This window comes from Dromaius novaehollandiae, chromosome 2 (genome assembly GCF_036370855.1).
Source record: "Dromaius novaehollandiae isolate bDroNov1 chromosome 2, bDroNov1.hap1, whole genome shotgun sequence".
NCBI classification, from domain to species: Eukaryota; Metazoa; Chordata; class Aves; order Casuariiformes; family Dromaiidae; genus Dromaius; species Dromaius novaehollandiae.
In genome coordinates, this window is record NC_088099.1 from 51,474,804 (window position 1) to 51,490,849 (window position 16,046).

General features: G+C 36.3%; 1 protein-coding gene across 18 annotated transcripts in view; it reads right to left on the minus strand.

Moving 5' to 3' along the window:
- CLASP2 (cytoplasmic linker associated protein 2) overlaps nt 1-16,046 on the minus strand; it is a 151,273-nt gene that overhangs the window by 109,819 nt on the left and 25,408 nt on the right. For 17 of the 18 annotated variants that reach the window (XM_064506461.1, XM_064506459.1, XM_064506473.1 and 14 more), the window contains exons 3-7: nt 15,272-15,375; nt 11,699-11,790; nt 11,285-11,360; nt 9,672-9,769; nt 2,515-2,585 (exon numbers count right to left, since the gene is read on the minus strand). In XM_064506461.1, coding sequence (XP_064362531.1) covers nt 2,515-2,585; nt 9,672-9,769; nt 11,285-11,360; nt 11,699-11,790; nt 15,272-15,375 — 441 coding nt within the window. Of the gene's footprint in view, nt 1-2,514; nt 2,586-9,671; nt 9,770-11,284; nt 11,361-11,698; nt 11,791-12,512; nt 12,532-15,271; nt 15,376-16,046 lie in introns of those variants that run through there. The other variant, XM_064506477.1, reaches the window with a different exon arrangement.

The window sequence follows — 16,046 nt, forward strand, 5'->3', positions numbered from 1 at the left end:
CTCGGACACAGTCACAAGGATGACGGATGTTAAATCCACCAGTGTGCATGAGAATACAGGTAGGAGGATATCTGTTCCTCTCCTCCCTGTATTTCTCACGCACACCTAAAGATACCAATACAATGCTTTTAAAACCTGTAACACAGAAGACCTAAACTTGAAAAGCCACTGTGTTTAATCATTTTAGTACAGTTTAATATATATATTTGTTGGAATTTTTAAAATGTTATGGAAAACATTTTTATTCAGATTGCTTAAAGTTGGGACTTCTGAGGTTTTATTTCAAGTACATGTTAAATGAAGTGGCTGAAAAACTGTCAGAAGTATTCTTTGATAAAAGAATCCTAGAGTTGCATCTCTGGATTCTCAGAAACTAGGTCAATGCTACAAAGATTCACTAGCAGAGCAATGCCCCTTGGGACTATGGAGAAGATCACATCTTTGACAGCTGTATTAGCAAGCCCTTCCTTAGCCATTACACACTTCCAGGAGAACCCTAGTTAGTACAGCTAACTTATTTGGAAAAACTAACTCCGTTAAGCTAGCAAAAACATTCCTTTCACTGGTAAAAATGTCCACTAAAGAGCTTTGCTAGTGTAATTATATCCAAGTCCAGCAACAGGGGTTTTTTGCCTTTTTTCTTTGGAAGCATCATCCTATTCCCCCTTACCTTCCCAATCCCTACTCCAAAACAAACTTACTCTCCCTCTCTCTATATATCTATCTATCTATATATATGGAGAGAGAGATATATATAGAGAGAGTTTGTATATATAAACAAAAAGTTTGTTTGTATGTGTCTATAGATATATATACACACACTCACACCCATATACACATATATTTAGAGAGAGTTTGTTTTGGAGGGGATATATTTTTTATTTTAATATATACATATTTAGAGAGAGAGAGAGTGCATGCGCATTTAAGAGCATTAAAAAAAAATCTTCAACATTCTGCCATATGTATTTGGACGTTAAAATCTTGCCTCTATCCAGATATGTTTGATAAAGCTCCTAGGAGAAATGTCAATAACCAGACTACAGGAATTCAACAGCAACTTTCAATTTACATATGGAAGCAATAAATACAAATTGTCCTTCAGAGAACAATGAAAGACTAAACCATGATAAAAACAACAGAACAGCATCTTTTTTGATAGCACTGAAAGGATCAGTTTAGATGCATTCAAAAGATACACTAGGTTCAACCAAAAATACTGAAACAAAGATACTGGAAGGATTCTGTCTCTACGGTACCAAAACAGACCAAAACATAATACAAGACAAACACTTACAAGACAAAATGATTTATACCACTGTAGATCAGCATTAACACCTGCATTTTACAGTTGAGATAACAATGGCTTAAAGAAAAAGCCACTTGGTCAGCTCCGGTAAGATAGAGACAAAAGCTCAGAAGTGCTATGTAAACTAGTTCAGCCATTAACACATTGTATTTATTGTATATATATATTTTAGGCATATTATATTATATTCAAATGCATTCAATTACATTCAATGCATTTATAGGTGTCTGCATATACACACACACACCTTCCTCCTGTAACTTGCTCAGTTCTCCACACTAAGCTGCCAACAGAAAAAAAAAAAAATTGTGTAAAATTCATCTTTGAAACCCCTCAAACTTAAGAAGCAGTGGTTTACCCTTCCGTAACGAGTAAATCTGCTTTAACAGAACAGTTATGTAAAATATTTCCTGCCAAATTTTATATATATTCTTTTCCTTTCTTTATATTAATCCTTACACATTTATTCCAGTATTCTCAAAGGCTTCTTAGGAATAGCAATGTTTCACTTCAAAACAACGCAGCATAGAAACTCTACTATAGCAAAGAAGAGGTTGTAAGTTCAGAGAAATGTGTTTTTATGATCTCTTCTGTTTTTACACTAACAAGAGAAGAGTAAGGATTTTAAAATCAAAAGGCAAGTTTGTGTACATTAACAAGTTATATGCATTCCTCAAAATATTTCTATTCTTACAGTTATACATTTTAAATCTAGCAGTACCTCCTTTTCAGGCAGCATATTTGGTTTGAAAAACAACAAACATCAGAAAACCATCCCCTATAAAGCAAGATCTACTGATTCCTTGCAGAAGGGAGACAATTAAACTTTCAAAAATAAACACATTAAAGCCATTATCACACCACCTCCCTTTGTTGCACTGTTGGTTTCTACATAAGTTTTTTTTGTAAAATGTAGTTTTTAGTAATAAGAATGATTTTGCTCCTTTATACTATAAAATACTGTATCAAGAATGCACTAGGAAGCAAGAATTCTCTGCACAACGGATTTTGTTTTCATGAAATGCACCAAAGAGCTCAAAATCACTACCACAGAGGGGAGTTCAATAGAAAGTCTTAACTTCAACATTTTGGTATCTTTGAATATTAGTTTCCTATTTTTAATCATTGTAAATACTCTATATGTATATTTATAATCAGATCTTAAGATCAACACAAGATAAATATTTACATTCTGTCATACTCACCACAGATACTACTTAAAATCATATTTCCAGAGTTTCTCACTTCATCAAATTTTGCAAAGATTGTCTGCAACCTGTAAAGAACAAAAAAATTATTTTTGTCTATTTGAAATCCTCCATGTTACTGATAAAAAACAGAATAAATCCATTTATTCTCACATATAAAGTTTAGTCAAACAAAATAGAAAATAAAGGAATTAAACTTACTTCAGCACATGTTAGAATAAAGGAGACATCTTATTAAAGAAATACAATAAAATATAATGCTTGAGATATACCAGTATAACATTTCAAGTTCTCTAATACAGACAGTTTAACAAGAAGGCTGCTTCTGCGATCATTGCCACTGACACTCATGTGATGTTCTCAGTCTGGCTGCTACAAGGAGAAAATGCTGTTTAATCAAAAAAGCTGGCCAAACACCTGAACAGCCATTTCTCATCATTTCTGCAGAAAATGCAGTAAAAGCAGTGGAAGTATCTTGCAGAACAAATCTGACCCACAGGCTAGCAACAGGTCTGTACTGACATACCATTTAACTGCAAACAATGGAAAACGTTTTCTTACATTTTCTCCAATGACTTTGCTTGCATCTTAAACTTCTCTGAATATGGTAATGTCTAACATATACATGAACTTTAGATATAAGACTAGCAGGTTTGAATTCTGGTCTTAAATGCACAGTTACTACTTACAAGTCACAGCTTGCAACTCCAGAAACAAGCATAATTCAGCTACAGCACCAGTGCTAGAGACTGCATTACTTGATTCAAAATTTGTTAAAAGAGCAAATATTTAGAGGTTCTGTTTACTACTTACAATCGAGACTGTGTATTAAGTCAAACCAAGAAAGATGAGAGAAAACAATGTCTGCATATGAAAATTCTCATAATATAGAAAGCAGCAAAATGAAGGCTGTATGAGGAAATTTAACTCCAGCATTTCCATATGAATACAGTTTTTACTCTGTTCCACGTACAGAGGTTAATACTTTCACTGTACATAACCTACCTTCCCTGACACACTGCATACCCATTTCACTCACCTGCACCTCCTTTATCTAATAATGAATGTGATAAAATCATGAACATAGACAGACAACAGTATGAGAATCCTTAGCACTTCATCACTTTCGAATGTTTCATCTTAATACTCTCAAAATACATTATTTTTGTTTTCAAAGTACCTCAAAGCAACTCATTAAAGAGCAGAATTTGTCCTGTACTTAACAGGCACACAACAGAACTGAACAGAATAGGCTGGAAATTCCACAAAAAGGCCTACCTTATTTCTCACATGGCTAAAATGCAAAGAAAACAAAGCAAAATTTAGATCATGTAAATCAAAAACCTAATAACCTGTAACACAAACCAACAATTATTCTACCTCCTCAATTTATTTCTCTAATCTATGACTTTGTGGTACTTCACATAAACTTCCCCCAATGTACCTGTCACTCTTCTTTCTGGATCCTATTAACCTCTCCCTCCTGTGCCACCACTGCATTTGTAACCTTTGCAGCCACAGCAAAATGTCTGAAATAGCAGCAATTCACATATGTCAGACTACACTGCATTAATGAAAAGGTCAATTTGTGAACCGAAGGCAATTTAAACCAAAATGTATTTTTGCACAGTTTTAGACTTGAGAAAGTATAACTATAATTCTTACATTAAATGCTTTTCAGGTGCCAGCATTTCCCTATTACACATAGAATCCCATTAACATGCTATTTCCTTTTTAATGTATGAAGTGAAAACTAACACAAGAACCAATCGATACATACAGTAAAGCACTATGCCATCTTGCTTTCATAAAAGGAAGTTAATGAAACAGTTTCAAGTGTACAAAATGAAATATTTTTTACTGTTTACCAGTGACTGTGGGTTTCCCTTAACACTAGTGGTTTCCATATTTAAACACTGAATTATCAGACTGCCCAGTTAATAAGCAGGACTTACATACTGAATCTGAAAGGCAGAAATTTTAAGAAATTGTTATGAGAGAAATGGAACATGAAAACAATAGAGATGAGTACATTTATTTTTAAATTTCACTTCTATTTTTAATGTCTTGTTAAGCTGGTGGTATGCATTTGCTGTATATATGGGGGGTGTACATACATACATATGTGTACACACACGCACACACACACACACACAGAGTTTAGAGATTTGAAAGAAAAAAAGGTATCTCCTGCTGTTTTGAACTTAGTTTTCAAAAATGCTTCATTTAACATTTTAAGCATAAGAGAAAAATGAAATGCTTCCTTGAAGATACATTACACTAGTACACACATTGCCTCTCACTCTGGGCAAAATATCTGGTAAAGCAGTAACTATGAACATTCACAAATACAGAGATTTGCCAGAAGCAGATGCTATGCAGTCAGCAGGTTGGACTGGGGGAAAACATAGTATTGCCACTCCTATAGGCTCTTAAAAAGCTCATCTTTATGACTTCAGACAGAGACACCCTCTATAGTATTTTGTCATAATTACAAAAAAGTCCAGAAAAACATAGCTGACAAAAATGATTCAGCACTCCTACAGATCCAAACCTCTCTCCAGTACAACTTAGAGGAGGAATAGTAACTACCACTTAGCAAAAACTCTCAGGACAGCCTTCTTCCTCCCCTGCAACTCTCTATGTTACTATGTCTCTTCTTTTAAATTCCTGTGCGCAGCCATAAGCAAGGCACTATAGGCTAATGTCTAAGATTCCTGCCTGCAGCCACAGACAACTTACAAATGCTTATAGGAGTTCAGCTCCTACCAAAAGACAGCCTTGCCAAGATGAATCCAGGAAAGTTTACTGGAGCTAGTGATGACTGGCATCACTGTCATCAGCACTGAGGAGCACAATCTCATATCTGTAAGCCCAAGTCTAGAGTGAAAAGTATAAGCAGTCAACGAAGACATCAGTGAACATAATCTTCCTCCAAAAAGGCATAGGCAGGTCTTCTGCAATGCCATATATGGAAGGAAAAATCCCCTGTGTGAAAAAAATTTTGTCCAGGGCAGCAGGCCATTTACGCATGGGCTGGATGATCATAGCTGTCTCAGTACAGTGAGTGTTACAGCCTCCCACTTTAAATGGGGGCTTCTGGCAACCTGCTAAAGCCTTCTCCTGTGGCAAGTCTCTATCGAAGGATTAACACATACAGTACCTGTTACCCTTCCACAAGCGGAATATGCGCCTTTCCAAGACACAGCCTAAGCTGACATGTACATGGAAGTGCAGATGCTAGCAGAGAACAAGCACAACACTTCCAGACTGAAAATCCATTAATTATGGCCGTCTTTGATGGTGCTCTATCACTTGCAAGACAGGCAGAAGAGAAAACCTAAAGATCTGGACTTGCTGATGGAGAGCAACAAAGCACCACTCCTCTGTTAATAGCAAATAGCAGACAGATAAGGAGGAAGAAAGGGTGATAGCCATTCTGTCCTTTATGTCCTAAAGGAGTCCAACAAGGGAAACAGGGCATGTATGAAATCTCCTTAAAACAAACAAACAAAAAACAACAACAGCAACAACAACAACCACCACCACCTCACACACACATTCCCAGGTATGGACACACAGATGGATCTCGCCTACAGTGCCATCTAGACTGATAAGTAGGATGTAAATGCATAAAATTTCAAGATACAAAGTTTGGTCTTTAGACATCTGAACTCTCTACACAAACGAATGTGTTTTTATACATTTATGCTTCTCAAGTAACAGTGGGGCAAGTTGCCGGATGACTTCCCAAGAGATTTTAAAAGCCTGTTAACACTCAATCCTAGCAGCTGCTATCTTCCAGAGCCATACGTATTATTCCTATTCTTGAAACATCAGCCATACAAATTCTATACTACGGCAAATTCAATTTGGCCCATATAGCACTGTCTACTATTCTCGGCCCACTGAACAACAGATGCAGCATCCACTTTCAGCATTTACAATTAATACTAATAATTAAAGGCCTGATACCAAAGACTGCCAAACCTTTTTCATAGTAACTTTAATAAAAGGGAAAACACATCCAAACCTCCAAGCACTGACTTGATACAAAATTTTCTCAAAATGGAATATGCCTCAGGTAAAAAGCAAGGTGTTGTTCTGAGATTTTTAAACTGGAAAAAAGCAAACGGAAAACAAGAACACATTGTACTGATGTTATTTATAAATGCAAGTTAATCTCTACAAGAGAATAAAACTGCACTGAGAAAAATACTTTAATAGGAAGTAGAATCAAACTACAAAAGTAAAATCTCATCTCCTCCTGCTGACCATATAAGATTCTTAAACAGGTCTAGCAGACCTTCTCTAGAAAACTCACTATTGTTATATAGGCTAACATATCAGACAGATTACAAAACCTTTTAAGCCTAGTGAAATTAAATTACTAATTATATTTGCCTTTATATGGACACAACATGTGTCTACCATTTGCCTATTCAAGGAAGTTGAACATATCTCAAAATAATGCTGGATTAACTTTCCTGCCTTTCTTTCAGAAGACATAAGCTCTTATTTCCAGTGCTTTAGCGCAGAGAGTATTCAAGGAGCAACACAGACCTCTGATGCGTAATTTGTTATGTAAACTAAACAGGTTTACATTCTATTAGATCATGCATATACCAAACACTCAAGTAAACAGGTTTTCTGTTAACATGCGTGTCTACGCAGAATTTTTTTAATATACTGTCATATAGTGAAAGAGAGGCAGTACAGTTCAAGGCTGAACACAACAACTGAAAGCAGCTATCTGAACTATTCATAATCTATCTATAGTACTTAAAATCCTTAAAATCTGCCCAGACACATAAATATGAACATAAATTTACATCAGAACAATGATAAAATTACACTCTAAATCAAGTTGTTTCACAGATCATCACTCCTGCATAGCCACACACAAAGTTTAAAGCATCTAACTGAAAGGAAAATTTTTTGCAGGCACTGAGAAAGAAACCTCTTAAATTAGGTCTGCCTCTGAAGGAACAACAGTCTGAGCTACCATAGAGCTAATCTCTTCCCTGAACTTTGCCACCTACGCTATTACAGCATGAAGGACTAGGTAGTGACTACAGGAATTCTGCTTCCTCTGGGATGAAGACTAGCAATTTCATGTTTAACTCAATTAACTCATACACCTCCCATCATGCAACCTGAAGACTACTTAAAAGAACACCAGGTAGCCTCAGTTCACCCATTCTGGCCTTGAGTCTCAGTTGCAAAACTGCTGAGACTCAATGGCAAGTGCCAGTATGACATGCACCAAGCACAACCTTGCTTATTTATGTGAATGAAAGTGGTACAACTATGCTTACTTTTAGATCAGGGGAATTTTGTACTCAATGCTTCCGACAGTAAGATTAACAATTTGGCCCCTACTATAACTAAATTAGAAGCTGTTGATTACTCTGAGGAGACAAAGCTCCTATGATCTTTAATCTTGTTTGGATCCCAAGATTTACTTAGTTTGTATCTTCCTCATATTTCCATGGGATAAGTGCTAAGCCTAAACTTGTGGTCAGAACCAACATTCACAGTACAGGCAAAGGCTGTAATCTGCTCTCTTTCATTCTCATCCTCTATTCCAAAAGACAACCAAGACCCTATCTCGATGCAAAGAGGATTTTTTCAATATGTTCCATTTATCTGCCATAAGAGTTAATTTTTTTTGAATTGTAGTAATACTACAGCCTAATACTTCTGTGGTAACCATATAATTTCTTGATACTCCAGAATTGTGACAATCATTAAGTAGAAGACAGCATTTATAATTTCCCATTGATGCATCAACTTTTTGTGCAACAGGCTGGGCTCTGCCCAGAACGTGAAACGATAAGTTCCACACCATTCTCCTGTGATAATATTTCAATACGCTGTAAATAGTCATTCCAAATCATTCTTAGATGGGTCTGATGAGTGAAGGTATCCATTCTAATACTCTCTCTGACCCCATGTATTAGATACATTCAGCTTCTCCAAGACTGAGAAAGTGAAATGAAGAATCGAAGCGTTACGTTAGTTAATAACGGGTCAACACATCTTTAAAAAATTTAATTGTTTTCAGTAAGGAGTTTGAAAGATTGTTGCATAAACGGTCTTTCCCCCCAAGTCGAGTATCAAGCTCTGTCTAGTTTTCTTAATGAAACAAACCCTTACCACAGTAGCAACAACACAAAGGCTACTGTTATTTCATATAAATTAAGCTATACCAAACACAGACCAGCCTTTGAAAGATATGAATTGCTCTTTGTAAAAAGAAATGACTGAAGAAAGCATTTTCAAAATTTCATTTCACCTTTTACAAGAAAAATCCAGTGTTCTGTGATGACATATGCAGCAGTTAGTTCGGTGAATACTGCTTTCTCAGTGAATCCCAGAACTGCATTTTCAGAATTTGGAAGTAGCACTTTGAAAAACACCTCTTTTATCTAACTGTGGCCTATTAGCAAACATCTATGGTGGAAAGAACTGGTCTGATGCAATTAGCAGGCAGCAAGGGAGGACCTTTCTCCTTGCAACTAGTTTCAGGAAGGTAGTAGTTAATCGAGGCTTGGCCATACTTGCTCTTCACTCACAAATGTGTGTGTGAACAGACTCTCTCGTTCTCTCTCTGTCACACAGACACACACAACATGAAAAGGACTGACTGAAGTGCTTCAGTTATGACTCTTCTACATTCAGGCTAAATAGCCATTACTGAGTAATAAGCAATATGTATGCATTCAAGTATTTTCCAATAATTTTCCCACTTCTCAGTCCTCATAGAGTATATATTTGCATAATTCTCAAATATTTTTCTAGTATTCTCAGCTTCTCTTAAAATCAAAGGATTCCAATTACTGAATGTTAGGTTGCTTTTAGTCATGCACCTGCATGCCTCTTCAAAGCAGAAAAGACGATAGCAGGTTCTCCACTCATTTGTGTATAACTGGTGGTGGGGTTGTGGGGTTTTTTTGTTTTTGTTTTGTTTTGTTTTAAACGAAAGTGGTGTCATCATTTAAACTAGCGGTGTCATGATGGAAGCAAAACTAACCGGAAGATTAAATAAAAACAGTACTAAGTTTTGAACAGTTTTTAGTGAGTTTTAAGTTCTGACAAGAACAGTAACACAGAACAGCTCAGGATCACAAAATGAAGATTAACTCACTCACCTTCCAGAAGGAATTCCCCTCTTATTAAGATCTATTCGTACTTTCTCTCCCACATGTCTATAAACCTCTACAATGGATAGTATGGCAGCATCTCTCACCTGTGATTGCACAAATTGAATTATTATTAATTTCAGGGTTACAGAAACCAATACAACATTTTACTGACAAGCCACCAATTTTCCAACCTGCATGGTGACTCATCCTACAAAGCAGTTGAAATTTTGAGGACAGAAGAGAAAGGAAATACAACTGTTATTTCAAGACAGCATTTTTTCCAAAGTGAAGCATGTGCAGATGGTAAATGAAAAATCCTAGAAAGAACAGCTCTAGGTGGAATTTCTGGAATGAACACATTTGTGGGAAAAATGTGTGTGTGTGGGGGGGGTTTAAGGCCCTGTCACGCTAGGCAACAATTCAAAAAGTTAGTCTGTGCACTCAGTGTTGACACTTCATCTTGCTTTCATCTGTTTATACATACAGGCAGGCCCTTCTTTAGAAGTAAGGACATGACTGTCCATGAGAGTAAGCCAAAGTGCCCAGCATTAGCCTCATTTCTTTCATAAGAAATTATTAAGTGGCATCACATAAGTACAAGAAATAGAATAACAAAAGATGGGGAGGGGGGAAAAAGAACAGTTAAAGCAAGGGAAGGGAGTGTCTCTTTCAAAAATCCGAGTCATACTTATCACATTAAACACTGCTAAAATGCATGTTATTAAATTCCACTATTTCTTATAAAGAATCATTGGGATGATTTTAGTATTCTTCTTTGTAATGGTTTGCTCTAAAAGGACAATCGCTCTGTCAAGATACGAACTACATCGTTACTGGTGATCAATAAACAATTAGAAAATTTTCTACAGAACAAAACAGTAAGACCAATGCTATATGAAGGAAAGACAGACTTTGCTACACCCAGAAAAAAAAGCATAAAGACCTATTTTATTTATCTAACTCACTCCAATGCTAGCTTTTCCTTACTACATTTTTAAATATTCTTTCAGGCCCAACTTTAGATAAATCCAGAGAGAGGATTCAACCATTTCCATTTGAAGATTTTCTGAAGTTCAACAGACTTCACCATTATGAACTACATCTCAAATTTTAGATGTTTCTTTGCTTAATCAGTTTTTAGCTACAGTCCTTGCATGTGCTCAACTGCCAATTGGGTTCAATTTAAGAGATTCTTATCCATCTTGTACATGATAATGTTACCTTAGCCAAATTTAGCAGGCTACTACAGGTGTCATTCAGGGGCTCTCTGTAGATTCGGTCCTTCTTGTCAATTTAATTTGTATTTGTTTCTTATAGAATGTGTTGAAAGAAAACCACTACTTCCAATATTAACTAGTTTTAATCTTTGAAAACAAAACTAAAGGGGCCAGCATATTAAACTTGAGAAGAAACACTGCTGCCTTTGCAACTCTACCTTCATCTTCCAGTGGGTGCACTGATCTGAAAAAATTGATTTATTGTTTCTCAAGGTAGAAAAAAAAAGATCTTTTGCATACAAACAAGTCTATGGGCTTTTCTTAAATGCCTACATTAATTTGGAATTCATTTTTCTCTCAAAGTATAGTAGCTGAGGCAACAGGAAGTAATGAAATGTTTACCTGACTATTTGAGTCACCGAACAGCATACACAAATGTGGTACCAACTTGCTGAGGATTAAAGGTTGTGCACCATAACTACAAAACAAATGAACAAGTTTAATGTCATTTTTGCAGAAATACAGAAAATGCTTTATGTGAAGGAGAACTTGCAGCGTAGCATTGATAAAATTCAAATTTAGAGGCACATGAATCAAGCTCCATCTCTCTCTCACGAGTCTTTCATCTACTTTTAAATAAGACAAAATATTGTATCTTTAATCTTTCTTTCAGAAAGTTCACAGGTCAAGTTGTTTGATCTTTCCCATTCATGATTTTAATTGAATCAGACTCCTTAAAGTACTAATTTCAGAGGAAAAAAAGACACTTGGAGAAAGGACAGAATCCGTATGTTTCCAAGGAAACAAAAAGCTTACGTGTTTAAGGTTGCAGTAAGACACAAACACACTCCTTCTCGGGATCGGTAATTCTTGTGTTTAAAGCCAACAGCAAGGCGTTCCCAAATGTACTATAAAACAGAAATTGATTTTGATTACCGGAAGCACAATACAAAGCAATTCTATCTATTTTCTATAATTACATTCATAACAGACACAAAAATAACAACAAAAGACAGGTCCACTGGCAAAGTAAAGGTATTTCTCAGATAAAATTAAATTACAAAATTTGCAACATGGAACACAATACAGATTATCCCATGCCCCCCCAAATTCTAAAATGTCCTGAAATCTATCTAAATATTTTCATTGCTTGAGAAATAGCTTTTTTTAAAAATATATACAGAACTGTTAGTTACAAATGTACAAACATTAACATTTCAAACTAGTGACTCAAGCAGAAGTTTCAATATTTTTTGCTTCATATTTTCCCTGACAAAATTTCCTCTCATCCATTTTAGTTTGCCTTTATCCATACTCCTTCTGCCCACTTCTCTTCTACCTTTGCTTTAAATTTATTTAAAGTTTCTTCATTTTTCAATTATTTCTTGCCTATTCATTCTCATTTCCTTGCTTCTATTTTTGTTCTGCTTTCGTTTCTCCTTTTGTGCTGGTGGTGTTTCCTGTGGTATGATTTCTCTGGCTCACTAAACCCTCATTTACCTTCTTGCACGTTCATTTTTCATTGCTTGCCTTTATTCTTTCACTTCTCAGTTTATCTTTTTACCTTTCCATTTCCTTGTCGTTTTCTAGCTGCATGTTACCATGTAAAGAGTGTAAACATGAAGCTTACGAGACTTTGGATTCTCAGTAGTATTTCAGAGCAGATGCACAGACAAACTGCAACTCCCTCAGCTGCAACGCTGCCATTACGGTCTCAGCCAGCCAGCAAGCATCCGAGGGGAGTGTTGCCTAGCAATGGCTGCACACTGGCAATAGCACAACTTGCAGCTTAGGCACCACCCTCATTCTTACCCCTGAAGTACTGCGATTCCAAGCTATAGTGATTACATAAATCTTTTAAAATGTATTAGATACAGATCATTACAATTGTGTTTGGCTTTCTGGAAAATACTCACAAATAGCTATCGATCAACAAGAACAGCGGTTTAAGAAGCAAGGAAATCTGCACTTTTTCCTAATGAGGTAGCACATTTTATAGCAGATATAATATTTCCGATTACAATCTGCTTGATCATTTTGAACCAGATGTGATTTTTTTTTTAATATTTTATTACATTTAAAGAAAACAAACCTTAGAACAGGGCTTGCCAAAACTGCACAGGTTAACAGTAAAGAACAGGATTTTATGGAAGAAAACAACCTTCCAATATTAGCCCATCGTCCAGGACATATACGGAAAAAAAAGGAAATCACCTTTCCAGGTGTACAAAAGCAGAGGTAGAGAGGAAACTGTACAGTACTGAAACAAAGCAGAGACTGAAGAGAAATTAAGACTTTTTCTAAATTAACCTCAGTTTAAGAATCAAGTTAATCTAAATGGAGAAATTCAGTTTCTCACAAATTTCAACTTTCATGCAATAGATAACTTGCTAGCATCAGCTGGTATCAACATCCCTTTGTCCCATCTATGCATTTATACTAGCTACATTCTGATTTTGCTGCTTCTCCCCACCCTTATAGCCAGGTACCTCTAACTTTTTCCCCCCCCTTTCTGAAGACATTTACAACAAAGCAAAGGAATTTACTGCAGGACAAATTAAATAGTATTCAAGGACACACTAGAACAGACCAGATGAGATGATCAGCAAGAGACTTACAGGTCTTATCCAAAAAAAAAAAAAAAAAAAAAAAAAAAAGGGATTCCACCCAACTCTTCCAAAGGGAGGCTTCTCTGTAGCAAAGGGAGCCTAAAGCTCTGTAGTTCAGGTTGGAGGCACAGGAAGGACTTCTCTGTTTTGGTCCCTGCTGTGAGGATGATTTATGCATTTCATCCAAATTTTTAGTGAAAATACATAAGCAGTCCTGGCAGCAAAGATCTGAAGCCAGGATTCATTCCAAGGGAGGTACCAGAAGAGCTGTGTGTTCTCTTGTTTACACACACTCTCCTTTGGACCCCCATCCATCTGGTAGTCTTTCCTACACTGTGGGCAAGCTTCAACGAAGAGTATGGAAGCTTCTCTCATCTTAGTGCATGGTCTAACCATTAAGGCTCTCTTCAGAAATTGAAAGATGTACCAGTAATCCAAAATTCTTTCACGATGAAGGCCTATCATATGAAGCAAGTATCACCACATTCTTTATCAGCTACTGCACAAGTGGAAGTGTCTCCAAGATGCTTTGCTGTGCATTTATCCAAATGCTGCTAGCGTAGGGGGCAGGTGTGCTTTCAGATCTTCATGCTGCATACTTCAGAGCATCTTGGACACACGAACATGCCACTTGTGAACCACTTGTGAACCACTTGTGCTTAGGCATGAAATAGCTGCTGGGATGTCTCCTGTCAATGAATATGATCAAAACTGCAAACTCTTGGACAGATAAAGGCAAGGCTTTGTGGATGACATTACTAGACTTCGATGCCTGAACACCATTCAGACCCGTGACCAAATAATGTGTTGAAAATGTTTCATGTTTGAACAGAGATAAGTAAGTTTCTATAGCTGCTTGACGTGCAACCTGTTTTTTCCTATCACGCAGGCAAAGCAATCAAGAACTGTTTTCTCACTGCAAATGGAGTTCACGAAATTACATTCCCTGTGAACAAACACAGCCAGGAATTTGCAGTCAAAAACCACATTTGGCTAAGCAAAATGAGGTTCACAAAATGAAGACACTCTCTATTAACTTCTACACTTAAACTCAGAAACAGATTTTCTTAAGAGGAATTAAAAAGTCGAGTAACAGTTCCTACTGATGACCAGAGTCCCTGGAGTTTTGAATAATAGCACTGCTCAAGCAATATAATCATGTTAAGCAATCCTACATTTTTCAGACTCAGTGGAAGTAGGAATATTACTTTTAGCACATGGGAGCCACACAGTGCTCAGAACTGTGCAAAGATTTGCTTAACTTGGACTTCAGCAGAAGTAGACAAGGCAGAGGGCAATTTATCATAGTCTCAGTTTGTCAAAGGTTCCCACAGCAAATTAGTCATACATCTAGAAAGCCAGATTTTCTAAATTAGAATCCATTGTCTCAGCTATGAGACCACCACACAGTCAGGTGCAATGTTAATTATAAAAAAATAGACTTACTTATTCCCATTATGCAAATTCAAACCCAGTATGTTGCTTCAGATACGCTTTAATTAACAAACTCTTGCCACATGACGTGAAAACATCTACTCAAAATTTAGCTATGATATGCAAAAACTGCAGAAGTGCACTGTGCCAGATTTTTATCTTCAATTGAAGCTGAACAGTGCACCACTGTTAATCCATTAAGAATATCCTTAACATTGACGCCATTAACAGTAGCCATAATTGTGACATATTCAAAGTCAAGCTCATGTAACATACTCATGTAACAAGCTCATAAGTAACAAGTGTCATAGAGGCCTACATCTGAATCTGCATTAAGTAATCATACCATGGGTGGCGCTGCCTCATCCATCAACTTCAATATAAGATTCTGTGCTTGCTCTCGAACTTGGTCTTTGGCATCTCCCATACGATCTATCAAAGGTAGAAGAACTAAAGGGGGGGGGGGGGGGAAAAAAAAAAAAAAGATGAAACAACCACTGAAAATTTTCCAATACTTAAATCTGTTTCAAAAAATATCCTTAAGATACATCTCATTCAAAAATAAAAACTGGTTTTAAGCTGCTCAAAATATTTTAACAGCTTAAATGTATTTCTGAATATATTACACGACTAAGAATAATGCATCAGGCTGAAAATGAAGAACATAGCATCTCCCAACAGACTAAAAGGCTTCTCATCTTAAGAGCTGTATGAATGACCTCAATTTAATCTTCAAAAAGGACAACAAAAGCTTCTGAATTTCTGGCTTTTCTGAAAAAGAATGCTAAGACCTGAGGAGTGGCAGGCAGGGAGGAGGAAGAACAGGGAAAGGATAGAGGACTGTTTTCAAATTAGCATGATTTTGCTGTTTAATTATTACAATTTAAAATTTTTAAATCTTCCTATTCACAAAGCATATCGTACTGAAGTAAGGCCAAGTTCCCACAGGACTATCCATAAAAGTTACTATTTTAAAACAAATGTCTTTAAACAACATTTAACTGAAATTAAATCATAGCAGATGATTTCATATCCTGAAATCAGAAGTCACTAGGATGAAAATCATTGCAAGACTTGTGAAATATTTGATTTGCTTATTCAGCGATAACATTATAATTACA